Below are 26,699 nucleotides of genomic sequence, written 5' to 3'. Positions count from 1 at the left end.
AAGAAAAGTGCCCTCAAACCAAGTCTCCCAAAGAGAGGACGGGGTGCTCTGTTAGCCCAGAGCAAAGAGGGCATATGCTCAAGCATTGAGAGATACAGCTCTGGTAGGGGTCTTTACAGGGGCTCAGGAGAAGTTTCTCCAGTGCCTTTTATGACCTGGGAATTCAGGATCCTGCAATCTCTAGCACATGAGACACATTTCTCCAAGAGAGCACAGAGTTCACACCAATGATCAGAGCCTCAGGGCATTAATTTTTTATTGTTAAATGTTATTCAAAAAGGAATCTAGGGTTGTCAGTTTATTTTGAATGCTACACACTAGCCTTTTTAGGTAATGTCAACCTTAAATTTTTTTTTTAATTTTTTAACCAGTTATTTTACCAGCAAAATGAGCTTATTGCAGGACAGCAGAGGAATTGCAGTTGAGAACATGGTGAAACCATAGGCGAGTCTGGGAATCAAAGGAGAGAAATGTTACTTTATAGACAAAAGGGGAAGTTGGGAGGGGCTGCTTTGAACAGAAGGCCATTGGATGAAAGCAGAAGTTCAGGCTGGTGAACTGACACTGTGAGACAAAAACCATGAAATGCAGAAAACTTGACTCTTGATCAGTGATACTTCTGGAGACAGTTCTTGAACCAAAGGGGGAAATGTGAAAATTAATAAAGGGAATACCTCAAAATAGAGTAAGGGAGCCCTGAGGGAGCTCTAAGACATGTACCTTCCTTCATTCCTGGGCAGGAAGAAGCTGACTTTACTGCCCCAGCAGGAGCAAAAATATTTTGTCCTTGTCCAGCAATGGCCCAGCCAATGAGAAACCGTCACCATCCTGAAATTTTGCTTTCATCCACCTCTCCAGGGACATTTATCCATGTGCAACAGGTGGTGTGTGCTATTGTACCAACATCTACTTGCTCAGCAAGTGGGTAATTGGGAGCCATGCACTTACCTGAAACAACTTTAGCCAGTAAGTTATCAACTCCTTCCACTGTGGAATTAGCCACCCTTCCAGTGTTAGGAAGAGATTTCTAATTATATGTTCCTTAGTACTTAGTGGACTGAAGGGAAGAAAGGCTTTCCTTGAGTCACGTATGCCTCCTGGAAGCTCCCGTTTAAGATAACTGAGGTTTAATGGGGTGGACCAATGGGAGGTTCCTGTTTTGTTCTGAAGAGAAGTAGACCAGTGGATGCAGCATGAGCACACTGTTCTTTCATCCTTTAATTTCATCGAGACAACAAGTTGCCCAAGCATGGGGTCCATTACCAAAACCTCCACATAGAGGAGAGTAGCCAGGAGGTGCAGGTAGGACTCCGTCAGAAGTCATGGCATTTATGGACTCATCTGTCAATGTTGAGGCATTAGGTTCACCAGTATCGGTTCATGAACTCTATCAGTTTGCCAGTAGACCAATGGCTTAATGCGTGTACAGTGGTCAGTCATGGGAACTTTAGAACTTCTGGTAGGACAAGATTATTGTTTGACCTAAACCAAGAAGTCTTTCTTTTTAGCAAGCCTGCAGTTACTTAATTTCCAGTATCTTTTTCCTTTTTGGGGGCCCATTGGGCATTTCTACTCAGTGTTTCCAAATTATCATCTGGTGGATGTGGGGAGTTATCCCTGTGGACCATGACAGAGCTTTAGCCATTGGGTCCTTCGAGAGCAGCATTTTTGGCTAAAACATCAGCAAGATGATTTCCTTTAACTTCCAGGGCGTGGATCCCACAGTGCCCAGGGACCTTGATAATAGCCAGAGCAGCTGACCAAAGTATGGCGTCTAATACACTTTGGACATGAGCCATTTTTCATTTTAGTCCCATCAGAGCTAAGGAAGCCTTGCTGTTTCCGTGACGTCCCAGTCATGGGCCGCCCTGAAGGCATAACGGCTATGGGTGTAGATAGCTCTGGGTCTATATACCATAAACATTGGTGGGTCTTCCCTTGGCTAAGGAATGAGCCTTTTATAATATGTAAAGTGTATAATTCCACCTGCTGGGCTGAAGTAGCCCCAGGCACAGGTGCTGCCTTGATGACCTCCGGAGGAGTCGGGACAGCAGACCTTCTCATCCTTTAAATAAGAGCTATGAGTACACCGTGAAAACTGCACTGGGTGGAGGAATGCCCTGTAGATGAGTGCAGGAGTCAGGAGGTGAACTCAGTGTCAGGCAGTGTGGCGGGGTCTCGTCGGTAAAGGAGGGAAAAGAGCAGCATCAAGGTTATTTCAGCACGTTAGAGGGGAAGGGGGGCGTTAAGAGGATTTCCTAGCAGGAGAGACACCCAAAGGTGCATTCAAGAGGCCCCCACCACACCGGTACCAGGATGGTTAGAGGGAATCCCATGATCATTATGACTGTTGTTATGATTACTTTGGTGTCTCCCTGAAGGTACGTCGCAGGAATGGCTCTGAGACAAGGGGGCTGTCCCCATGGCACAGGGTCCAGCTGTCGGCTGTAATACCCGATGGGTCGATGATGGTCCCTGTGTTTGGGGCGAGCACTCCGAAGGCGTCCCTTCCTCCTCACAACCAAGAGAAGAAAAGGCAGCTGGTAATTCGGATGTTCACGGGCAGGGGCCTTTCTCATGCTTTTCTCGAAGGCTCCAAAGGTTGTGTCATCCCAGTCTCCCCCGGTCAGGTTTGTTGTTTTTTTATAAGACATGTAGGGGCTGGGCCATACGAGAGAAATTTGGAATCCAGTTTTGACAGTAGCCAGCTAGCCAAAAAAAAAAAAAAAAAAAAACACCACCTCCTAATTGGGCTGAGTTTCAGGTTTGGGGGAGTTCGGGACACCATGAAGCCAACCCAGAGCTAAACGTAGCCTCATTCTAAGATCAGGTGCCTGAACCGTCAGGCCTGAGCAGTGTTTCCTCAGAGACTTTTTGACCCTTTAAGGCTAAAAGATTCAACAGGCTAACGCTGCCTCATTGTGATGTTTCCAAAGGAAAGTGTAGATGCAAGTTATCCATGTACTGTAATAAAGCATGAGCCTGCGAAAGCTGTATTGTCCTGGTCGGCCTTTAAGGTCTGTGCAAAGCAAGGACTTTGAGGAAAACCCTTGAGCATTTCTGTCCAGGTGTATTGTTGTCCTTCCCCAGTGAAAGCAAAAAGAAATGGCTCACCTTACCGACGGGCTACCAGGGAGCACAGTGAAGGTTCTGCTTTCGGGGGGGAAGGAGCCCACAGGAATGAGCAGCAAGAGGGCGCTGGGGCTCAGCACGTCGTTTATCTTGAGCTCCTAGGCAGACCTCCATCCTCAGCCCCTGGGCTTTCTCACAGCTAAAGCAGGGTGTTACAGGACTGGCACAAGGGGCCCCGAGCTTTGAGATCTGCTGTTACGGGCTCAATGCCTATTTACAGGGTGTTAATTCTGGGGAGAGGTTTCGAGGGATTCGTTTTAATCTTGGAGCCCTGGATTCTGTGAATTTCAGTTGGAGATTTTGCCCATAAGGAAAGTGTTAGCTGATCCAAAGGTGGCACATGATTAGTGTTCTCAAAATCAGCTCTCATGAGCCTGACAGAGCAAATAAAAGACATTGAGGGTTGTTAGACTCGCCTGGTTGGCTACTTGGACGGCTGCTGTCAAATCCTGGAGCCATTTCCCCCTTTCAGGAGAAAGAAACTCTAGTGTGGTGTCCTCCTAAGAAAACTCCGCCCGTGGCTGAGTGGTGGTCGGAGCTCAGGAGCAGGCGTGCACCTCTCAGAGGCCTAAACAGAGGGGCCAGGGCCAGGGGAGAACGAACTCGTCCCTGCCCAGAGAACACTGCCTCCCCAGAGAGCAAGAAGCAGATCCCGGGTAAAGTGGGAGAGCTCACCCAGAAGGAGGGAGCCCCAAACCCGAGAGGGGACTTGCTGGCCCCAAAGGAGGAGGAGGCCTCCGGGGCCAGGGGAAGGAGGGCCTGGGTTGTTAGGATCTCAGAGGCTCATCTCCAGACCCCACTTCTGGCCACATGTGATGTCAGCCTTATAAATAAGAGAGCCCATGATCTCACCAGCAAAGTGAGCTTATTCCAGTGGCAGCAACTTGCAGCTGGGGACATGCAAACTGTGGAGAAACCGTAAGCAAGTCTGGGGGACAGAGGAGAAAGACAGACCTCACTTTCTGGAGAAGAGGCGTCAGGAGGGGCTGCTTTGGGCGAAAGCCCTTTGGAGGAAAGCCAGGATGAGGAGGGTGCCTGCCTGAGCCCCCCCTTCAGGGCCCCTGGCTTCCACTTAGATGGGACTTCCCTTCATTCACTTTTGTATGTGCATTGCTTCTTCTTTTAATCCGTTTAAGGAGTATTTTTGATTCGTCTATAAATTCTTTTTTTTTTTTTTTAAGAGTCTCACATGGGGCACATGGAGGTTCCCAGGTTCGGGGTCAAAATGGAGCCGTAGCTGCCGCCTGCACCACAGCCACAGCAACATGGGATCTGAGCCGATGACCTATACCACAGGTCACGGCAATGCCAGATCCTTAACCCACCGAGCGAGGCCAGGGATTGAACCCACGTCCTTAAGGATACGAGTCAGATTGTTTGCTGAGCCATCCATACATTCTTAATAAGCTACATTTGAATAACTGCACATAGCCCTTTTTTGAAGGGTTTTAAAATACACAGCTTCAAACTTTTGTCAAGCAGCTTAGTTTTCTTTAAACAATTTTGAAGGTTTTTTAAAATAATAAAGGATTTTTTTTCCACAAGAGAGTACTGTGTCCTTATGCCTAGAATGACCTCACCACAAACTATGCTGTGCGTGTCCTGCATTTAAAGGCAGTCAGTGGGGAGGTGCTGCTGTAGCACAGCCGGTGGAGGATCCAGTGTTGCTGCCGCTGGGCTCAGAGTCCATCCCTGACCCAGGGGCTTCCGCATGCTGGGGGCGTGGCCCAAAAGTTCATTAATTAATACAAAGTAAAAGCAGGAAATGTCTCGGAGTTCCCTTGCGACGCGGTAGGTTAAGGATCTGGTGGTGTCACTGCTGTGGTTTGGATCGCTGTTGTGGTGCAGGGGTGATCCCTGGCCCAGGAGCTTCCACATGCCATGGGCATGGCCAAAAAATAATTTACAGATAAAAAACTAGAAACAAAACCAGTAAGTATTTAAGTGTCTGAAGTGGTGCTTGGCCAGAGGGTGCCCCAGGCTCAGGCTGCCGGGTCCCCTCTGCCCTGGCTGCCCTCCTGCCCACACGCACCTCTCCTGTGACCTCTGGGTTTTTGATAGCTTGGCATTAGGAACTCCCGGGGACGCACCCCCCCAGAGTGAGTCTGTTCCCTGCGTAGTCACTGGCCCCACTTTCTCGTCGGCACTCTCCCCACTCACGCTTTTCATCGCTCAGCTAAACACTAGCGTCCGCCTGGAGCTCCTCTCTCTGCTCTTCTCTGTCCAGTCCCCGGATGGTTGGGGCGCGCACCGAGTGCCTCGTGTAAGCAGGCACTTGGCACACGGCCGTGAGCCTCCAGAGCGGCCATATGGGAGGCCGGACCATCCTGGAGTCTAAGGACCAGCGTGGTCACAGGGACCAGCAGTGCCCCTGCTGAAGGGGAAGCCGGGAGGAGACTGGCTCGGGGCGGGGGGCAGGGGGAGCTGGGTCAGGAGCCTGTTTTATCTGTCGCATCTGATGCCCAAGGGGTGCAGGGTCACGCGTCTGTGTGTGCTGGTGGGCAGCAAGGACAGGCTGGCTCTGGTGCTGTTTGGCTGGGGGCTCCTGTTTCTCTGGAGCATGGCTGGCAGGGAGCGCCCAGCAGGCCAGCAGATGGGTCACTTCTGTGCTCACAGAGGGTCATGCCATGTGCTGGGGGCTTTCCCTGATGGCCCGTCCTCCGTGCCCCCCGCTCCCACTGGGTGCCCTCAATGCCCAGGGCCGGCCAGCTCGGCACACACACCATCCACACCTCAGCGCCTGCTGCTGCCGTCGTGACCACGCAGCGCGGCGCAAGGTGTATAAGGTGCCGTGTCCTCCTGAGCAGAGTTAGAAGCACCCGTGTTGACAGCTTGGGCTTCTTCCCACCCTACCCCCACCCCCCCGGCCACGGAGCACAAGACACTCAGGATCACCGCTCCCTCAGCCCAGGCCTGTGGAAGGCGGGCTCCTGGGGTGTTTAGGTTCGGGTAGAAACCCGGCGATTCACGGGGGCAGCCTCTTTAGATGGAGGGGTCTGTCGCATGATAAACTTCAGATCTCGTTTCAGACCCTGAGTCAGCTGCTCCAAGTATGATTCTGGCTGGGGGGCCACAGACACCCCCGCCTCCCCGGCCCCCAGTCCTTCCTCGGAGCTTCAGCTCCAAGTGGAAGGCTGGAGAGCAGGGCAGCCCCCGCAGCCCCCACAGTACGTGGAAGCAAGGGGGCCAGCATCTCGAGACCCTCTCTGGCGATCCTGCGCAGAAACAAGTGTATTTGCTTTTAGATTTTGCCAGTTTCCACAAGAAATTGTCCTGCAAATGGTGGAGCGGTGTCGAATACGAAAGCTGCAGCTGCTGGCTCATCAGTACATGATCGCCAGTAAAATCGAGTTCTACGTCAGCGAGAGCCTGCCCGAGTATTTCGTGCCGTATCAAGCCGAGCGCTTCCGGAGGCTGGGGTAAGAGCGGCCCTCCGCACGTGCGTGTGTGCAGGGGGCGCCGTCCGCCCGCCCTGCTCCTGGCCCCTTGCAGGCACCTGTACTGGCAGCAGCGTCACCCTTCCTGCCAGTAGCACTCCGCTTGCTTGTCAGACACGGAGCCCGGCTAAAGGTACAATTCCGAACCTCATCTCTGGGCTCGGTCACCCAGACTCGACGTTCCTTCCAGCCTGTAGAGCTGCGTGCGGGCAGGGGGGCTCTGTGGTTTTGTGTCGACAGGATTCCAGAGCTGTGTTTTTCCTTGCAGCTACGTCTCTCTGTGTGACAATGAAAAGACAGGTTGCAAAGCCCGGGAACTAAAATCAGTTTATGTGGATGCAGTAGGACAGTTTCTTAAGCTGATTTTTCACCAAAACCACGTCAACAAGTACAACGTATATAATCAGGTGAGGAGCTCGGCCTCCCCTCGATGGCATCCGTCCCTCCCCCGCGTGGCGGGGTCGTGCCTTCCCTCACACGGGCCTTTCTGTGGCAGAATGACGCTCTCTGGTTCGGAGCCACCGGCCACCTGCGGCTGCGCTCGCTGGCAGTGCGGCTGGCCCGGCCGCAGGGGCGGGGTGTGTCAGCGAGACTCAGCTACAGGATGACATGCAAATACTTCGGATAGATTAAATTTAAATGTATCATTAGAATCAACTTTCGCTCTCAGTTTTAAACTCTTTTTCCGCGTCTGCTAGAAAACTCAAAATTACGTGTGTGGCTTGACTCCTGTTTCTGTTGGACAGCACTGCTCTAGATAAACCCACTAAACTTTTATGAGATGAAGTTTCCTGGCGGAAACTGGGAATGTGGTTTAATGCTCCTGGCTCTTTCCCTCCTTTTCCTTCCTTCTTCTCTTGTTGGCATAACTACTATGTCCAGAGCAGCCTCATTCATTAGCACAAACACTGACTGCCCCAGGCAGGCCGCAGGCTCCAGCAGGTCAGAGGCCTGCGCTGAGCAGGTGCGTGGAAGGAGAGCCCTGGGTTGAGCGACGTTGCTTGGTCCGTTTGTGACCGTTGCTTGGTCTGTTTGTGACCGTCAGCGGGAGACGACCGTGAACCCTTCCCCCCCCAACCTCCCCCTCCCCCGGGTTTGTTCCGCTCTGGTGATTCTCTAGGAAGGGGTCCAGCAAGGCAGCTCCTCCCCCTCCGGGGAGAATCGCTGACGTAGGCAAACCGAGGTGTCTCGGGGCAGCTTTTCACTGGGCGTCTAATTTACCGCCCTTGTGTACCCATGACTGCATCCTTAACCTTGAGTCAAGTTAACCTTGAGTTCACTCGAGTTAACCTTGAGCCAGGCTAAAACGTTGGAGGTCTTTTTAGCGATTACTATTTTAATATCCTTCAAACATTAATACAGCCACTTGGCTCAGCATTAGAATGTTAACTTATAAAAATGATTACTAATTCTCAGCAGCGTGAGATTCCCAAGGACTGCGTTTTGATGTGTGTCATCCCCTTTGATGACAGTGTGGCTCAGAGTGTGTTATAAGGGGTGAGGTCGTGGCACATGCTTTCTACTTAATGTCTATTGATTAACTCTTTCTTAGGTTGCTTTGGTTGCAATAAATATCATTGGAGACCCTGCAGATTTCGGTGACGAAAGCAATATCGTAAGTTGGGGGAGTTTCGTTCCGAAAGCGGAAGCTTTACTGCCAACAAGAGGAGGTCACTTTTGTCAGTGTCTCATCCTCAGAGTCTCGGCAGAATTATCTGGTGAACAGCTCGTGGGTAATTTTCTGCAGCTGTTGAATCCCAGGCTGCCCTTCACTTGACACCTTGAGCAGGTGCCTCCAGAAGACTGGGGCCGTCTTTCTGTCGATTGTCTCTCTGTCCTGTGCTGTGCCTCTTCTCTCGGAGACACTGAGCAGAACCCTCTCTCCCACAGCCCTCTAGGGAGAAGCTGATTGACCACTATCTGGGGCACACGGCGGAGGACCCCGCTCTCGAAGGAACTTGTTCTGGGTAAGAGCCCCGCCCGCTGGGCAGCGAGCCTCTGCAGCTTTGCCTTGGAGCCAGGAAAGTGCGGCTCAGCGCCGAGGACCCCAGCCTGGGGCCTCCCCATCCAGTCTAGAGCCAGACAGGCCGCTGAAGGGGTTGCCTTAAACAAATGGAAGATGAAGGTCACTCTTGTATTTGGCGCATCTTCAGTCACTGCCCAACAGAGATGACTTCACTTCTTTTTTTTTTTTTTTTTTTTTTTGTCTTTGTCTTTTTCCAGGGCCGCACCCGCGGCATATGGAGGTTCCCAGGCTAGGAGTTGAATCGGAGCTGTAGCTGCCAGCCTGCGCCAGAGCCACAGCAATGCGGGATCCGGGCCGTGTCTGTGACCTACACCACAGCTCATGGCAATGCTGGATCGTTAACCCATTGAGCAAGGCCGGGGATCGAACCCGCAACCTCATGGTTCCTAGTCGGATTCGTTAACCACTGTGCCACGACGGGAACTCCTGACTTCACTTCTTGAGTGTCCCGGTAGTACGAGAAAGTTCCTAAGAGGCACTCCGATGAAAGGTCTCTTAGCTGTCCTTTGATGGCAGAAATCACAGGTGAGAATTGAAGGTATGAACAGGCCCAAGTCATCAGTTCCTGGAGACTCTTCATCTCGTGTCTGCTTTAAAACTGAAGGGAGTGAGAAGACACAGGGCAGGGCAGTTCCTCGAATTCCTGTGCACACTCCTCACGTGGACAGTCGTACAGATGTGGCGGGCTTGCTCCCCGGTTTTGGCAGGTCAGGCGTGGAGGGCATGGCCCTTGCCACCCTGTCCCAGGCACCTCTCTGGGGCAGAGCCATTCAGCACCCCTGTCACCTGCCTGCTGCTTGTTAAGGCGAGGAAATCAACACGACACCCAGGTCCCCTCCTCCGACAGCAGCTCCCCAGTAACGAAAAGGTAAAGAGTTTAGGTGTCAGTGGACAGCAGGCGGCTGTCCGTAACCTGTGGTTCCCCACTCACTGCACATGCTCAGAACTGCTGTCTCTCCTCTGCATCACACGTGGAGTCTGTTCTCGTGTGGTCACTCGGGAGCCCCTGGCCTGCCAAGCGTGCGCGGGCCTGGTCTTCCCGGGCTGCAGCCTGAGAGACGGGCTAGGCCACCTGGTCGGGGGTGAACGTGATGCACCAGAGTGGAGGCCTCATCGCCCACCCAGCCCCCCGCAGCCCCCCCTATCCTGCCGCCCCATGGAGTCCTCGCCCCACGAGGTGGTGCCCTCCGCTTCCCAGTCAGCATCTTCTCACTGCCGCCTCCACGCCGCCCTCAGCGCAGCTCCCGCCAAGGGGACAGCCATGCTCACAAGCGGGTTCAGATCCTGCTAGAGGCCTCTGGTGGTTTCTGTTTAAGTCATTTCTATGTCACGTTGGCCACCGGATGGTAGACTGCAGTTCCTGTCCTGCCCCCCTCCCCCAGGGGGGAGCCTTCCTGAAGGTGCAGGTGGTCCTGAGGGGTGTACAGCACCCGAGGCCAAGTCCACTGGTACCACGGGGCATCCGTGGAAAGAGGGAATTCGGCCTCGTTTTCTCCTCTGGGGGATGTTTATACCATAACGAAGTTGTGACTTCGTCTCTGGGACGTCAAAGCAGAGCGACTTAGACTTGAGCGCATAGCGTGTGTTTAGGCAGAAATAGTTGGAGGGGATCTTGGAGACACTGGGACCCTGGAGACGCTGCCACATGCTCCTGTTCAGTCACCCCTGAACAGGACAAAGTTTGCTCACAGCCGCCCCGGCCACCGTGCCCCCTCCTGTTCCCGAAGACTGCCTGCACTCATGGAGTGGGGGATGGGGTCCTTGGTGGTTTTGAAAGATCGCGTGGTCCGCTGTCCTATGTGAATTTATTGTTAATCAGCCAAACTTTTATGACAAGGAGCATCTTGACAAAGTCTGTGCCCAAGGACAGCCAGGTCCAAGCCAGCGGGAGGCGTCTTTCTGCCTCTGAACCGTGTACCCTGCCGTTTCTGCTGAGTCGTTAGGCTGGTGTCGCAGGTCTAAACGTTAGGCCCAGAAGAAAGCTGCTGGGCTGCCACAGAACTGGAAGGGAGGGGCTCCTTTACCCACGCAGGTCACCGGGTGACTCTGAAGTCCTTTATCTGGGGAGGGTTTTTCTCATCTCCTGCAGGGCTGGATGGTGAGGCTCTGAGCCGCGGCCCCGAGGCGCCGGTTCCCCGTCTCTAATGTTACTGTGGCCCGAGAGGCAGCCCTGGGCTCTGCAGGGTTGGGCCCTGCTCAGAGCTGGGTTGGGTTTGGGTTTCCCACATCTGCAAGTGACCGGCGTGCTCTGTCCTGCCCGTGCAGCTCCCTCAGAGCCCGGCCCAGGCGCCCGAGAGCAGGCGCTGTGGGGTCAGAATGACCTGCTTGCCCTTGCTGTGGGGCCTGAAGCCCCAGAACAGGAAACGCCCCAGAACAGAGGGCGGGGGCGAGGGGGCGTGCGGGGCTCTCCTGCCTGTGCATCCCCAGCACAGAGCCCCCGGGGCGCCGCTCCCCCCGCAGCCTCAGGGAGGCCCACACTGGCTCTGACTCCCCCTTTTCTTCCCTCCAGCAAGTCTGACTATATTTCCCCACTGGACGACCTGGCGTTCGACATGTACCAGGACCCCGAGGTGGCGCAGATCATCCGCAGGCTGGACGAGAGGAAGCGCGAGGCGGTGCGGCAGGAGCGCTACGACCACGCCAAGAAGCTGAAACAAGCCATTGCCGACCTGCACAAGGTACCTCCAGAGAAGAGGCTCCTCCCGGCCTGCGACCGGGGCTCCGAGGGATGCGGGGCTCAGCGTGGGTTCAGGGGTATCCTCGCCGTCCCGCCCCGGGCGGATGGAGGCGTGAGCGCACACTCCAGAGGCCTCAGTGCCACCTGCACCCCGAGGTGGCAGGAGACTGAGGCTCTCAGAGGCCAACAGCAGCAGGCGGCTGGCCCCGCCCCCTGCTCCCCGTCCTTCCCCTTAAAGCTGTCTTTGTATCTGGCACTGTGCTTCAGGTGGGCGAGCGGCTGGGCAGGTACGAGGTGGAGAAGCGCTGTGCCGTGGAGAAGGAGGACTATGACCTGGCCAAGGAGAAGAAGCGGCAGATGGAGCAGTACCGCCTCCGCGTGTACCAGCAGCTGCAGCTGCACGACCTGGCAGGCGCCGAGCTGGTGGGTGCGGCCACGCGCCCCAGCCTGGCCTTGACGCACCCTGGTGGGGGATTCGCGGGTCGGGTGGAAGGGCTTCCTCCCTTGGTGGCTGCCTGCCTCCCCCCGCCGGTTGTGAACCAATGGCCGTGCCCCATGCTCCCTGACCGCCTTGGCCAGTGGCAGAGGAGGTGCACCCCCTCCAGAGCCCCCCTTCTGGGCTGGGAGGCAGGCCCGGAGCCCAGGCAGCAGTGCCGAGCGCAGGCTCTGGGGCTCACTGCCTGGTGCACCTGCTGGCACCTACCAGCCGCTGGGTGGTTAGGGTGACAGGACAGGCTGCTCTGGGGGCACGGCGTGCACAGCACAGTCTGCTGGGGTCCAGCAGGGGCTCCCTGCCCGCCCGCAGCACCCCCCGTGCTGACTCTCAGGGTCCCATGGGTGTTTGGTGCGTGTGTCACTCAAGGGGTCCACGCAGCAGCCACCCAGAGACAGGAGAGGACCACGACGTGGCCGTAGGCCTCATGGTCGAGGCTCTGCCTCCAAAACTGCTGCTCCCCTGGAGGAACGAGAAGGGCGGGCCCCGTGTTGCGGCGATTCTGGGAGCTGAAGGCCACACTCTTTCCCAGATGCGAAGGCCTTTGGATCTGCCGCTTCAGCCCCTCGTCCGTCCAGGCAGCCCTCGCCACCAGCAGCCTGTGCTCCCGCCGCCACAGCCAGAAGAAAAGGGGACAGAAACCCAGCTTGCAGCCCCTTTCCTTGAGGAGAAGCCTTCATCACGCCTCCTGGAGGCCTCCCCACAGCATCCCACCGTGCACCGGCCCCCTCCCGCCGCAGACCCTCCTCCCAAGACCCACGTAGGTAACTCGGTTTTGCACTGTGTGCAGTTTCGTCAGCAGATGCGCGGTGGGGACCCGCTGTGCCTGGTGCTTTCCCAGGGCGCAGGGCGCGGACCGCCTCTCCCGTCTACATCCGGGGGACGTGCAGAAACGCTGAGGCTGGACGCCAGCCGGCAGCGTCCTCCGAGCCTCCGCTTTCCCTTGGCAACAGTGCACAGACGGCTGCTTAGGGGCCGTTTCCTGGAGTGAATGAGGCGGTGTGGTCTGGCGCCTGAGCCGGGGTGACCGCAGCAGAGCCTCGGTACATGCCGTGTACGTTACACGTGACTTCCTGTGTTGGGAACAGAGCCTGCTTCCCTGCTACCCCGGGGCCAGTGGCATTTACAACTAGGAAGGGAAGCGCTTGTGCAGGTTTCAGGGGTGTCTGATTCTGTAGCTCAAAGCCTGGTTTCTTCCTGTTCTGCGAAGCTGTTTTCCGTGGCTCCGGGATGCCCTAGGGCACGTGGCCTTGGCTTCAGGTCTGTGCCTTGTGCATCTGGCCAGGAGCGCACGCCCTTCCAAGCAGAGGCCCCATTTACCCTGCTGAGATCGGCCTCAGGGCAGCGACCGGGATTGAACAGCAAAGGTGCCCATTGGCCTGTTAGGGCCTCCCTGGAGCTCCTGGCCTACACAGCCGTGTGGCCAGGGGACTCTGGGGAGGAAGGGAGGACGCCAGGCAGCACAGAGGACCCTCCTGCCTCAGCTATCCCGGTCACTCTGCGAGTGTCACCATCACCCTCCAGGGACAGCGTGCCTGTAACGTGACTGTTACGTGTAATACTTCCGTTTAAACTCTCATTTCTCCTTGCTTAACGTCTCAGCATGTCTCAGTTTACACCTACGAGTAAACTTTAGAGGAAGAGAGACTTGCTCTCTCATGTGCTGGACACTCAGTTTGTGTGTCATCAGATACCAAGTGAATGAACAGTCCCCTTGTCTGCTCAGTGTCGTGGTGACACCTGTCTCAGAAAATGACTCTGAGAGTCTGCTACACGCTTGCTTGTGTAATTGCGTGTCTGCCTCCCCACCCCGAGAAAGTAGGCCCACTGCGTGGTGTGGGGGGGTGTCCCTCTTTCCATCACTCCACGTGGGCGTCCAAGCTCGAGCACAGGAGTTGCCCACTGGTACGATGGAGGTTTAGCAGCTCTGCAGACAAAGGGGGCGACAGGAGCTGACACTCTGGCCGCCTGTGTTAGCTCAGAGCTGTTCGTACAGGGCTGCGGCTCGATAGTCATTTCCTAGCCATAAACTAAGGAAAACCAGAGGTCTTGCCAGAAAAAAAATGTGGTGACTTTTATTCTCAGTGCGCTGAGATTGCTGGCGGTGAGTAGTAACTGGGGCAGCGTCCGCCTGCTTTTCCTTAGGTCCGTAATGAGCTTAAAAAGAAATAGGAACCCTGCTCTGGTGTTTCTCAGTGACACCCTGTTGTGTAAGTTATTCGAATCTGATGAGACTGATATTAGCAAAATACTGTGTTCAGATGAGGCGCCTGTGGGTGTAGACGGGGCTGGTGGGGAGGATCCCACACCTGAGCCCCGAAGCCGCCCTTTCCTCACGCAGCTTGAGTCCCTGCCCTACGACGAACGGCCCCTTCCCGTGACCCGCAAGCAGCCCGGGAGGGTGGCTGCAGAACCGGAGCCGGAGAGGAGCGCCATGGAGCCGGCCGAGGCTCCCCGGGGAGGTGTCGTGGGCGAGCCGGAGCCGCTCACAGAGAAGGCCCTGCGTGAAGCCAGCTCTGCCGTGGATGTGCTGGGCGAGGCCTTGGTAAGGAGAGAGGCGCCTGCCCACCGGGGATGGGCCGGGACTGGGCTGGTGGAGGACCCTGGACGCTGCCCCCCACCCTTGAGCACTGCCCACTCCAGGGGCAACCACAGCGGCACAAACAAAACACAACACCGTCACCAGCTTCAAAAGATTTCTCGGGGTGGAACTCTTTTAATACATTCATGTATTTTTTTTTTCTTGGCCATGCGTGCGGAAGTTCCTGGGCCAACAACCAAACCCATGTCACAGCAGTGGCCCCACCACAGCAGGAACCACACCAGGTCCTTAACCCACTGAGCCACCAGGGAGCTCCAGTGCCTTCAGACTGCAACACAGACTTAGCTTTTCCTTGTTGGGGGGGTATTTCTCTAAATGCACATACCTGATCGGTAGAGGTCCTGTTACTGGAAAAGTTGTGTCTTGCTTTGAAACAAACCAAGGCCGGGGCTGCGGGGGGGCGGGGGCCGCCCTGAGGCAGCTGCCCCGCCCCCAGGTGGCCGCCGCCTATTCCAAGACGTGGTCGCACCGGGAGGAGTCGCTGCTGGCGCTGTCCGCACAGCTGGCTGACCTGCCGCTCGGGACCCCGAAGGAGGCCGTGAAGAACGCGCTGCGGGCGGCCGTCTTCCTCGTCAGGAGGGCCGCTCGAGACATCGTGACCCCGGTGAGGCCCCGCCCCGCGTGTGCCAGCCGGAGGTGGCTGGCCCCCTGCCCTGTGGCCACCCGCGCAGGACTGGGGCCCCGAGCAAAGGACACGGCGAGTGCGGCATCAGGCTGCCTCCCTGGCTGTGCCTGCCGCCTCGTGCCCACAGGCCTGGCTCCCCTTGGCTGACACACGCTCGCTGGCGTCTCTCTGAAGCCTGCGTGGGGCGCTGGGAGCTGCCATGCATCCCGTGGTTGAGTTAAAGCGGCTCACGGGTTTTATCACCTTTTTCTCAGGTCTTCCAGGCCTCTTTGAAATTGTTGAAAATGATCATCACACAGTATATTCCTAAACATAAACTGAGCAAACTTGAAACAGCTCACTGTGTGGAAAGAACCATTCCCGTTTTGCTCACGAGAACTGGAGATTCTTCTGCTCGCCTCCGTGTTATTGCTTCAAATTTTATTCAGGTAGGAACGTCACTGTGAAATTGGAAACCGGAAATAATAAGCAGATAACGCCACGCCTACAGGTCCTCATGCCTCCCAAGGTTCTGCCCACCCGGAGTAGCACGGGTCATCCTTAGTGAGTCTCTGTCGTGCTTCCCTTAGGCACTAAAAAGGGTCCATTTTGCCCGAGACGGGATTGCCAGGTAGAGTTTGCTCTTGCAGCGTTTCTCTTATTCAGCGTGTGCTGTTATTTTTTAAAAATCAAGGTAGGTGCAAAACCCCATCAGCATAGGGGAATGCGGTAAAGAAACAGGCGTCTCTCGGTTTCTCCCGGGATGGTCTTCGCTCCTTCAGCAGCCCCGCGGCCTCTGGCCGGGCGCCAGGGGAGGTGCGGAGGCAGACGTGAGCACTTGCCAGTCGGGGCCCCGCTCAGCCGAGCAGCCGGAGAGCTGGCTGTTCTAGGCTGGGGACCGCACCTGGCCTGGGAGGGCGCAAGCGGAGGGTCACGTGTGGGCCTCGGGAAGCCTGGGGTCGCGTCCAAGACCTTCTGGGGAAGGCATCCCCAGCGTCCGTGGTTTCGCAGAGGGGTCAATTCTCCCACATGAAGAGCGCACTTAAATTTCCAGAGATGGAATACGTGATGCTGTTTGGGTCCATCCCACGTGTCGCATGCAGGGACGGGGACAGGGCACCGAGCCGTTGGCGGTGCTGAGCGGCCTCCCACCGCTCTCCTGCTGCACCAGGGTCCCGCCAGCGGCGAGCCCCGATTCCAGGGCGCACACCTGTTGCTCAGGGATTTTGCTGTTCACGCTGCTCCTGCTTCTTCCCTTTTGGTTCAGAAGCACTCACAGGCTGAGAAAGAGTTAACTGTGCTGCCAGATGAGGGTGTCTGGGGTGCTGTGGCCTGTGGACCTGCCGAAAAGTGACTCCTTTCCATGTTGCAGCTCATATGTTAGCAACGTTCTGTCATCTCTTCAGGCTCCTTCTTCAGTATTTTACCCTTTTTTTCTTTTTATGCATCTGGCTCATTAAATGATAAGTCTCTGAATTATAGGAAGACTCGTTTGCTTGGAGACATTAAAACATGCTGTGGGGGTCTCGCTGAGGCGCAGTAGGTTAAAGATCGGACTGCAGCTCAGGTCACTGTGGAGGTGCGGGTTTGATCCCCCGCCCGGTGCAGTGGGTTAAGGATCTGGCATAGGTCACAGCTGCAGCCCAGATTCAATCCCTGACCCAGGAACTTCCATACGCTGAGGGTGCAGCAAGGAGAAAATGCCCGGGATTCACCCGCTCTCGTCTGAACCCATGTGTCCTCAGTTCAGCTAGAGTTGAAATGGTGGTTCTCACAGCAGAGCTAATTTCTGCTGGAATTTTAGAAATTAGAAAACCTTCTTCTTGAGGTTATAGAATCCTGAGAAGAGAAGCTTTTATGTCTTGATCACATTTTCTATAAAGCTTTCATTAATCTCCACGTGATCGTGATGTTATTTGGTAGCCTCTGGGTTTTTGTTTTAAGTGGTTTTTTTGGGGTTTTTTTGTTTTGTTTTGTTTTTTTGTCTTTTTGCCATTTCTTGGGCCATTCCTGCGGCATATGGAAGTTCCCAGGCTAGGGGTCGAATCGGAGCTGTTGCTGCCGGCCTATGCCAGAGCCACAGCAACACGGGATCCGAGCCCATGTCTGCTCACGGCAACACCGGATCGTTAACCCACTGAGCAAGGCCAGGGATCGAACCCACAACCTCATGGTTCCTAGTCGGATTCGTTAACCACTGCGCCATGACGGGAACTCCCTGTCTTAAGTGTTAATTAGACTCATGGGAATATGAGCTCATAGGCCAGTGACGTCACCGCCACCGTCACTGTCCTTTCTTTACTTCCGGTTTGCGTCAGCGCTTACTTGGAGGAGTGCGCTAAGTTGCCCCTGCACCTTCCTGTGAAAGTTAACAAGTTTGTTGCGTTTACAGGAAGTGGCCCTGTTTAAGGAAGTCCGGTCTCTCCAGATCATCCCGTCCTACCTGGTCCAGCCGTTGAAAGCAAACTGCTCGGCTCACCTGGCCATGAGTCAGATGTCCCTGCTGGCCCGGCTGCTGAAGGACCTGGGCACAGAGGGCACGGGCTTCACCGTGGACAGCGTGATGAAGGTGAGCATGCGCTGCTTGGGGAGGGCCACCTCAGGACAAGGGAGGGGCCGGGTGTCTCCCTGGGGGCACTGCCCGTCTTCTGCAAGACTCTCCAGCTTGCGTCTCCAGTCGCTCCTCCCCTCTTGCCCCAGCACCTCCGTGGGGGGAGGGAGCTGCGCCCACTCCATGATTGCACGGGCGCCTGCTCTTCACCCTGGCCTCAGGCACAGACCTCGGTGCCGCCCTGACCCTCCCTCCGTCCACCCTCCCAGCCAGTGCTCTGGGCTCTTCCTCCAGTGGACCCTGCCCGTCAGGACTTCTCAACAGGGTGCAGGGATGCGGGCTGCAGGGTCTGGGGTCCAGTCTAGCCATGTGGTGGGTGGGGGCGCAAGGGGCAGTCAGGCGGCCCAGCCAGCACGAGGCTGGGCGTCCAGTCCAGGGCACCAGCAGGGGATGGGGGCCCCTCTGTGCAGTGACAGTGCGTTGTGATTGTGCATGTGACACGTCCGTCAGGCGGTTAGGGTGGAGGAAGTGGGTCTTGATGATGCCCGGGCCTTAAAAGGTAACACTGAATAGGAGGAAACAGGGCCAGAATGAAAAGCCCAGTAAACCATTTGTAACGTCCAATGAAAGACCTCCCAGGACGCACAGCAGGCGGGTGCACTTTGTGGCAAGAGCAGTCGGGGCCACATGCCCACCCCCACCCCGGCCTCCCCCCGACCCCCGCCCCCCCCCCCACCGGGAGGGGGCAGGGCGGGGCCAGAGAGACCTGCACACAGTCAGTGTTCTGCTTCCGTAAACGGTCACAGCAAACTGTCTGGAGGGGTGCGTGAAGGGATTGTCCTTTCTCTGTGGCTGAGAGTCCATGGCACACACAGTGGACCAGAGGCTGAGCTTTCACTGCCGCAGCCCAGCCTGGGTCCCTGGTCTGGGGACGGAGCCCCCACGTCAGACACCACGACCGCAAAGAGATTTGAAAACATGTTAGTTAAGACCTGAAGCAGAAAAAACGCAAACCACTCATGACTGTGTGTATACAGCCTGAGTTCAGCTGTGCGGGTAACCCGAGTGGGGACAGCTGAGTCTGAGTGACTGGAGTGACTGGAACTCGGGGCGGGGCGTCCAGATCTTTACCTTTCAAATGTTTGTAAGGACACAAGCGGGGCTGTTTTAAGACCCGGAACCGCCCTGCCCTGTTCCTAGTTCTCGGTGCGGGCGCTGGAGCACAGGGCGCGCGAGGTTCGCGAGGCGGCTGTGAGGATGATCCTGGACCTGTATGCGCAGCATCGCAGCCCTGTCCTGGAGCACCTGCCACCTGACGACAGCGCCGCCCGCAGGAACGTCCTGTACAAAACCCTCTTTGAGGGATTTGCCCGAATAGACGGCAGACCTGCGGATACCCAAGTCAGGGTGAGTCCACTCTCAGCCCGAGTTCAGCAGGTGGTGGCACAGGGGACGCCTGAGGACACAGTCCCCAGAGCTGGCATCCCACCTGCTCCCCTGGCCCGGGGCTCCCCGCCTCCTGCCCGTGACAGGAGTGACGCGGCCGCGGGGTGGCTACAGTTTCACCAACAGTAGCCAAAGTGAATCCCAGGTGCGCCGTCAGTCTCCGGGGCGGTGGCACAACGGGTGGAAACATGGCTTCCCCGCGGCTCCCGGCTCTCAGTGTCAGACCGCCCTAAACGCAGTTCTCATGGCAGATCATCCCGCACCAGGTGCAGAAAAGAGCAGCTGCAGACGAGGCCGAGAAGCGGAAGAAGGAAGAAATGAAAGCTTTGCACGGGCAGCTGGCGGCCCTGGAGGGCGCGCAGGCGGAGTCCCAGGTGGGCCCAGGTCGGGCTGCGCTGCTGGGCTCGCGCGGGAGGCCTGGGACCACTCCTTGCTGTGCAGACGCCCGCGGGCTCGGGTGCTTCTCCCGGGTTCACACGCGTGGGTGTCTTTATTCCTGCCGCGCTGCGAGTTCGTCTGGGGTAAACAAGCCCCCCCCCACACACACACACACACGCTGGTCTTTCTCCCGGGACGAGCGCCCCGTCCCGGCCGCGGGGGAGCAAGCGTGGACCTGAGGATCTGGTGTCTGTGCCTGGTCAGGGCTGGGTGTTGGGCAAACGCGCCCTCGGGAGGCGCTGAGGCCCTGACGCGAGGACCACCCGGCACTAGGTTGATGGAAACGTGTCCCTTCGAAGCTGCCCTGCCTCTGTGCTCTCAGCTCACCTCATCACTCTGGTTTTTGTGACAAGTCCCCCAGGCCAACAGTGAGAGGGAGTGGCGGCGCGTGAGGCCGGTCGGCCCACGAGAGTCCCGGCCCCGCGAGGCCCGAGCTGGGTCCCGAGGGCGGGTCTCATGGGAAGCGAGAGGCAAGGACGAGCGCTGTGGCCCGGGCGTTCGGGGAGGGCCTGGATGCCGGCCCGCCACCCCGGATGGTGACTGAGGGGGTCTTGCAGGTCGGAATGTTGTTTCCCCTTTTTATGGTTGTAAATCCCACTCCACACAGGGAGCTCCCTCGCGGTGCCGCAGCCCAGGGTTCTGGCACCACCACTGCTGTGGTGCAGATTTGGTCACTGGCCTGAGAACTTCTCCAGGCCATGGGCACAGCCAGAAAACCCACACATACATAACGTAAAGTGTCCTATTTTAACCGTCGGTGGGTGCACGGCTGTGCGCCGTTAGGTACGTTTACCTTGTTGCGCAACCACCACGCCATTCGTTCACCTCAGAACTCATGAGAGGAGCAGAGAATTTTTAAATTGCCTGATTACTCATGAGTTTTGGGAAGATTTCAGAATTACTGGGAGTTCCCTGGTGGTCTAGGCATTAGGATGCAGGGCTCTCCCCACTGTGGCCCAGCTTCAGTCCCTGGTCGGAGCCCTGAGGTCCCAAATCAAGCTGCTGCACACCCTGGCCCTGCCCCCAATTTTTTTTTAATTACTAGGTAGTTTTCTAATCTGTTCAAAGCATAGGTTAAGCTAAAAGTTATAACAAGATTTAATTTTGTGCTGCCTAGAATCCGTTTGTGTAAGTTTGCTTTCTTGGCAAACTTGTTGGTGTATCAGTCACGCGAACCTTGTTTGCGAGTCAAGCATCAGACTGTCCAGCTCCCCGGTTCTGAAACTGCTCTGTGGTTGCGTATTCAGAGATCGGTTTGAGAGAAGTCACTTCCTGTCATGTAAACATTGACTTTCTACAAACGTGTCACGTGTCCACGTTTGCCCTGCGGCACAACACGCAGCGTCTGGGGGACTGGCTGGTCCCTGCTCTGTGAAACGGCAGGTGCCTGACCCCCTCCCCAGGCCGGGCGGCCAGTGGCACCAGGTGTCAGGCTGTGCAGACGGAGGTGTTGAGGCCATGTGGGGAGGGAGGCTTGACACCCGGGGGGAGCTCTGGGAGGGCCAGGCCCATGCTGCCCCGTGACCTGCTCTGAGCAGCGCTGGGTCACAGCACCCTGAGCAGGGAGCCTCGGGGAGAAGAGCACTTGGAGGAGGGCAGGTTCCAGCCCATGGGCACAGCGAGTCCTCTCCCTTGTCATGCCCTGGGCAGCAGCGTGCCCAGCACTGCCCTCATCCCCCCAGGGGACAGCTGTGAGCACAAGACTGTCACCTCTCACCGTGGGGAGGGACGGACAGCAGCCAAGACCCATGAGGAAGTGGGGAGACAATGGGGGGAGCAGGCTGGCACAGGGACACAGTGTGACAGGCCCTAAGAGGTCATCCAAGGGAGAGCTGAGGCCAGGGCTGCGCTCAGGGGACCATGGGCATGGTGGAGACGGCTGGAAGGTGACAGAAAGCCGCCGAGGGTTTTGAAGCACAGTGAAGACCATTTCAGAGGCAGTGACGCGGTCACTGTGTTTGGAGGAGCAGGGAGGCGGCCTGGGAAGCCGAGGCGAGAGGGCTCATCCCCCGACTTCCATCCTCGTCCTCCGGGAGGTGTGAACGCAGGGCCTGTGGGGGGGCGGGGGGCTATAGCACCGATGTCCCCAGGTCCTGCGGCCTGAGTACCCGGAAGACGTGCCGCTGTCTGCGTCAGAGGCTGGGAGGAGAGTGGGAGGTCTGGCCAAGTCGGGTTTGAGTGACATGAGAGACCCAAGGTCCTGCCGAGCAGCAGAAAGGTGCAGGTGACACACACCTTATGTCGTGAGCAGAGCACCCGCGGGGTCTGTGCAGACAGACGGGGGCCCGGCTGGGTCGCGGGGGGCGGGGGGATCATGTGGTGCAGAAAGCCCACGAAGTGTGCCCCGGGCCGCACCGACAGCGGGCAGGCAGCTAGGAGGAGGGGGCAGGTGGCCTTGGGCAACACTTGCCATAGAGACGGGGTCCCCGAGAGAGGGGCTGTGGGAGAACAGGATGAAAGGCTGGAAGGTGACAGAAAAGCCGCCGAGGGTTTTGAACAACGCCGCGTGTTGTTCACGGGTGGACATTCTTCCACAGACCCTGGGGCTATGCTTTCGGGGTCACAGTAGGTACTGGAGAGACCCTCTGCAGCCACTGTCCCTGATCTTTCTGTTCTTGTGTCTTAGGACAAGGAGAGCCAAGCTGCCGAGGCCAGGAGGCCGGGTACGTAGCGCCCTCGCCGGGAAACAGGGGGAAGCGGGTGTGGTCCACGCTGAATGAGACAGAGTCCCTTCCCCGCCCTGCATCTCTTACATGGGTCACACCCGGCTGGTGGCTGATGCTTTGGAGATGTTTTCTGTAAAAAGCTATTTCAGCTACTTTGTTTTCATTTGCTCAGCCCCTCAAGGAAGGGAAGCGGCCCCACCTCGTGCTCCGGAAATTCCAGAGAATCAAGACTTAGACAAGTGAGTGACCAGCCCCACAAAGGTGCCGTCCAGAGAACGTGTTCCCCCCGGTTCACCAGGACCGTGTGAGCCAACGGCTCTTTCAGTGATTTCACAAGCGCAGGAAGTTGTCACCTAAAGCAGCGGCACTGACCCTGAGTCAGGTGGCCACCCCGCCTCCCCGACCGTCAACCGTCAGGGTGTCCTAGACACACTTGCAGCAGCAAAGAGAAGCCCAGGGGCATCTGAGCAAGACATCCATCTGATTGCCTGAGACCTAAACTGTCCCCTCTGCTCAGTGATGCAGACGAGCCCGGAGTCCACAGGGACCTTCCGCTGCTCCATCTCAGACGCCTGCTCGGTGCAGTCGCGCCTTTGTGCCCTTTAGTGGGGCCCCATCCAGCAAGCTGGCGCCCGCGGTGGGGAGACGGGGGAGGGAGTCACGAAGCCCCCGGAGAGCCGGCAGGAAGGGACCGCTGAGCCGGGCCTGTGCTTCGTTTCTCACGCCCCCCCCCCCCGCCCCGTTTCAGCTTGTGCATCTTCTGTGGGGAAAGGAGCGAGGCCTTCACCGAGGAGGGCCTGGACCTGCACTACTGGAAGCACTGCCTCATGCTGACACGATGCGACCACTGCAGACAGGTCAGCCTCCTGGAGGGCGCGTCCCACAAGCGCCCCGTCCTAGCGTCTGCAGAGGAAGGGCGGCGTGAAGGTCACCGAGGGTGTAGCCCTCTTTTTGTTCGCGTTGATTTTTCCGACTTTTTTATCCAAGTGTGAGACCCACACGTAAATGTGTACAAGTCGGTGTTGCAGCACCTGAACTGGCACAAAATGAGCCCAGGCTGGGTGCCTGGGCACCTCCCCCTCCGGGCATCGTTGTCTCTGTTCCTCTTTCTTGCCGGGTGTGCTCCGTGTCGCGCTTGGGCGGTCTGTCGGGGTTCATGCTGCTCCGCTGTCCGCTCCACCATGCTTACTGTCCCTGCTCTGTCGGATCTGGGTGGCATCCGGCTGGAGACGGTTTTAAACAGCGCTGCCACTGAGTCTTTCGGGCACGTCTTCCAGCGCACGTGAGCGCGTAGCTGGGGGGTGCACCTGCGTCCAGCTGCAGAGCCAGAGCGAGCAGCACCCCAAGTGGCCAGGCACCCACCTCCCCAGCTGTGCTGCCACGGTTCAAGCCACCCACCAGGTGGGCTCCCCACCTGCGTCTCCTGCCAGTCATGGGATGGCGCCATCCCCCCACCAGCCTCTCGCTGACCTCTCTCATCAAGCACCTGTGGTCTCTGGCCCGTGTTTTGAATCAGGTCTCCAGCCTCATTTTGACAGGTTTGTCGCCGTTCTTGACACAGCTGGATGCGCGTCCTTTGCTGCCTGCCTGTGTTGTACCCACGCTGTCCGGCCTTTTCAGTAGCAGCAGCGGCTTTTCATCTTAACCTTTCCCGCCCTGTTGATGTTTCATGGCTGATGCTCCGGGCAGCCTCTCTGAGAAGCCCCCCTGCCCCCATTTGCGTCTTTCCCCTGATGCAGCCGGCCCTGCTCTAGACAGAAGGAGGCTGACCTTCTCCTGTCCTTGGGGTCTCAAGCCCAAAGATCCGTCACCCACCGGCTGGCGGGGGGGCTCGTGCACCAGCAGGGCCTGGCTCCCTGGCATGTGGCACGAAGCCCTAGGGTGTCACAGTGGCGAAGGGCTCCCTTCTCATCGTCTGTTTCCGTGCCCAGTCTTAGGACTGGCCGGGAACCTGGGTTTGAACCCAAAGCCACACGGAGAGCCACTGAGCTCTTCTACCCCATTGTGGGTGTTGCTCTGGCAGGGACCATGGCTTCCCTGTCCCCCTTAGCAGTGGCCTTTGCCTGCTAGCAGGACATGGGGTCTTCAGCAAGGTGTGCCGAGTGGCTGCAGAGGTCACAGACGGTACTGCCCCTCCCGCGGGACAGCCAGGCAGGAGGCGCCTTGCTCGCTCTGCGGTGTGACCTCCGCATCTCGGCATCCATCCAGGTGGTGGAGATTTCCAGCCTGACGGAGCACCTGCTGACGGAGTGTGACAGGAGGGACAGCTTTGGGAAGTGTTACCGCTGCAGCGAGGCTGTCCTCAAGGAGGAGCTGCCCAGACACCTGAAGACGAAGGACTGTAACCGTGAGCCCCGGCCCTGGGTCCCCCAGGGGCTTGGCTGCGGGGTCGGGGTGGGGGGTCAGACCTCACGTCCGCCGGCGCCCCTGCTCTTCTGCCCCCGTTCATGTGTCACAGGAGTGACACGTTCTTGTCTCAATGAAATCATTTCAGCTGCGAAACCGGAGAAGCTGGCAAATCGCTGTCCTCTGTGCCACGAGAACTTCAGCCCCGGAGAAGAGGTGAGGGGGCCGGGCTGGGGGGTGCCGTCGAGGTTGCTGTCGGTGCCAGACCAGCCACAGGGCAGCGGGTGTTGGGGAGGAGGCCGGCTCCACGGCTGCTCCGTGCGAAACTGCTCCACTTCCCATCACCCTCTCCTGCCAGAACCTCTGAACGTCTCTGAGGCTCTGTGGGGAGAAGCTCAAAGGGTTTTATTTTTCCTGCTCCTGGCTTCCTTCTCCTTACTGGGACCCTGACGGGTGTCTTGGCCGGATGCTGTAACCCCTGGTCCCTTTTTTTGTTGTTGTTTTTTGTCCTTTTAGGGCCGTACCCGCGGCATATGGAGGTTCCCAGGCTAGGGGTCTAATTGGAACTATAGCTGCCGGCCTACACCACAGCCACAGCAACGCGGGATCCAAGCCTCGTCTGCGACCTACACGACAGCTCACAGCAACGCTGGATCCTTAACCCACTGAGTGAGGCCAGGGATCAAACCCACAACCTCCTCGTTCCTAGTTGGATTCGTTTCAGCTGTGCCACGACGGGAACTCCCCCCCCCCGCCCCCGTCCCTTTTGATGAGTAAAACCAAGCCCCGTGGAGTCTGATTCCAGGCGCTTCCCCACCCCTGCCAGCAGGAGCCGTGCTTGTGATGCAGCCGCTGGGTGGGGGGTCAGGTCTTCCTCCCCCCCACTCCTTGCATGGCTCCCCCATGTCCCCGGCCTTCCATGCCCCAGGCCTCAGCGTCAGGGGCAGGGTCACTCCTGCTCAGCCTCTTCTGCCCCCACGCCCTTCGCTGCCAGACCTGCCTCCACCCACCACGTCCTGCAGGGGGCACCCTGGTCCCGGCCCTCGGGGCCCTGGTGCGGGAGATGGACCCAGCGATGCCTCTGGCTTTCTCTGGACCCAGAAAACTGACCAGGCCAGGCTGCCCCTCAGCCTCTGTCTGTCCTGCTGTGCAGGGCTCCTCTCCTCTCCTGTCAGAAAGTGTCACAGACGCTGGGCTGCTGGGCTGCATTGTCCTCCACGGGCTCGGCTGGGGAAGGACCCTGCTGTCCCTGCTGTCACAGGCGCTGGCGAAAGCCTTTTGCTCGTTATCCTAGCACCAAGGTCCCTGTGTCCTTGCCAACTATCCAGCAGGGCCACCCTCAGCCCCTGGCCACACACCCCGAAGCATCACACGTCCCCACACCTGTGTGACAGTAGCCTCAGCACGTTGTGCTCAGTGGGGACAAGCACAAGGAGGGCTGTGAGGTATGGGCCGCTGCCTTAAGAGAGCAGGTGCTCAACAGCTCTCGGGTGCGCTGTGCCGGGGCCTCAGGCGGGACACGCAGAGCTCGGGGGCCACTCCCACGGCCGCAGCGCAGAGCTGCTCTGGCTCAGTCGTCCCCGTGCCTCTCTCATTCCAGGCCTGGAAGGCTCACCTGATGGGCCCCATGGGCTGCACGCTGAACCTGCGCCGCACGCACCTGCTGCCCAGGCCACCCGCGCTGCCGCCGGGTAAGGGGCTGCGGCCAGGGCCCCCTCGGTGTCCCGAACCAGTGGCCTGATTGCGTCATGTGGCACCAGCTTTTGCTGAAGGCCCCTCCCTGACAACCCTGCCCTCCCCCAGGCTGCGCAGTGGCTCCCGCAAAAGCCAACACCACACGCGGGTGTTCCCTGGGCCACCCTGGTTCTGGAGGTCTCCACGCCACCAGCTCACACATCCGGACAGGTGCAGTCAGGCGGCGTAACCCACAGAGAAGGCTGTGGCCTGATCACTGAGTCACAGTCTCAGTGACTTCATGTCCGATTCAGGAGGCCTTACAAGAAAGGGACAGTTTTCCCTGGAAAGCCGGTCTTGACCTGAAAGCCTGCTGGCCACAGGGCCTTGTTTTAGGGGCCCATAATCTGCGAGAATAGAAGGAAACAGTCTTGTGCCGAGGCCGCCAGACCCCGGGGGGAGGGAGGGCTGCCATCCCCACACCCCCACTGCCACCCCCACGCCCATTCCTGTGAGGCAGGGGCCGAGGCCGGGGAGCCACCCTCGGTCACTCAGCCAGGAGGCAGCTCGGGTCGTACCACTGCTGGTTTTCTTGTTTTGGGAGCTA

At 57.7% G+C, this 26,699-nt stretch overlaps 1 protein-coding gene and 1 non-coding gene across 8 annotated transcripts in view; both read left to right on the top strand.

Moving 5' to 3' along the window:
• CEP104 (centrosomal protein 104) overlaps positions 1-26,699 on the top strand; it is a 36,644-nt gene that overhangs the window by 7,000 nt on the left and 2,945 nt on the right. For 2 of the 7 annotated variants that reach the window (XM_021095230.1, XM_021095228.1), the window contains exons 3-21: positions 6,378-6,551; positions 6,838-6,976; positions 8,122-8,184; positions 8,460-8,536; positions 11,105-11,273; positions 11,540-11,695; positions 12,298-12,525; positions 14,107-14,310; positions 14,804-14,971; positions 15,247-15,420; positions 17,364-17,540; positions 18,723-18,929; positions 19,235-19,342; positions 22,033-22,069; positions 22,245-22,311; positions 22,821-22,929; positions 24,281-24,419; positions 24,567-24,634; positions 26,019-26,109. In XM_021095230.1, coding sequence (XP_020950889.1) covers positions 6,378-6,551; positions 6,838-6,976; positions 8,122-8,184; positions 8,460-8,536; positions 11,105-11,273; positions 11,540-11,695; positions 12,298-12,525; positions 14,107-14,310; positions 14,804-14,971; positions 15,247-15,420; positions 17,364-17,540; positions 18,723-18,929; positions 19,235-19,342; positions 22,033-22,069; positions 22,245-22,311; positions 22,821-22,929; positions 24,281-24,419; positions 24,567-24,634; positions 26,019-26,109 — 2,555 coding nt within the window. Of the gene's footprint in view, positions 1-6,377; positions 6,552-6,837; positions 6,977-8,121; positions 8,185-8,459; positions 8,537-11,104; positions 11,274-11,539; positions 11,696-12,297; positions 12,526-14,106; positions 14,311-14,803; positions 14,972-15,246; positions 15,421-17,363; positions 17,541-18,722; positions 18,930-19,219; positions 19,343-22,032; positions 22,070-22,244; positions 22,312-22,820; positions 22,930-24,280; positions 24,635-26,018; positions 26,110-26,699 lie in introns of all 7 variants that reach the window. The other 5 variants (XM_021095229.1, XM_021095227.1, XM_021095226.1 and 2 more) reach the window with 3 other exon arrangements.
• MIR2320 (microRNA 2320) lies at positions 2,414-2,494 on the top strand. Its single transcript, NR_038612.1, has one exon. It is a non-coding gene; the product is annotated as a microRNA 2320 (primary transcript).

This window comes from Sus scrofa, chromosome 6 (assembly GCF_000003025.6).
Source record: "Sus scrofa isolate TJ Tabasco breed Duroc chromosome 6, Sscrofa11.1, whole genome shotgun sequence".
Taxonomy (NCBI): Eukaryota; Metazoa; Chordata; class Mammalia; order Artiodactyla; family Suidae; genus Sus; species Sus scrofa.
Note: the sequence above shows the minus strand (reverse complement) of the source record. Positions and strands in the feature narration are given on the sequence as shown.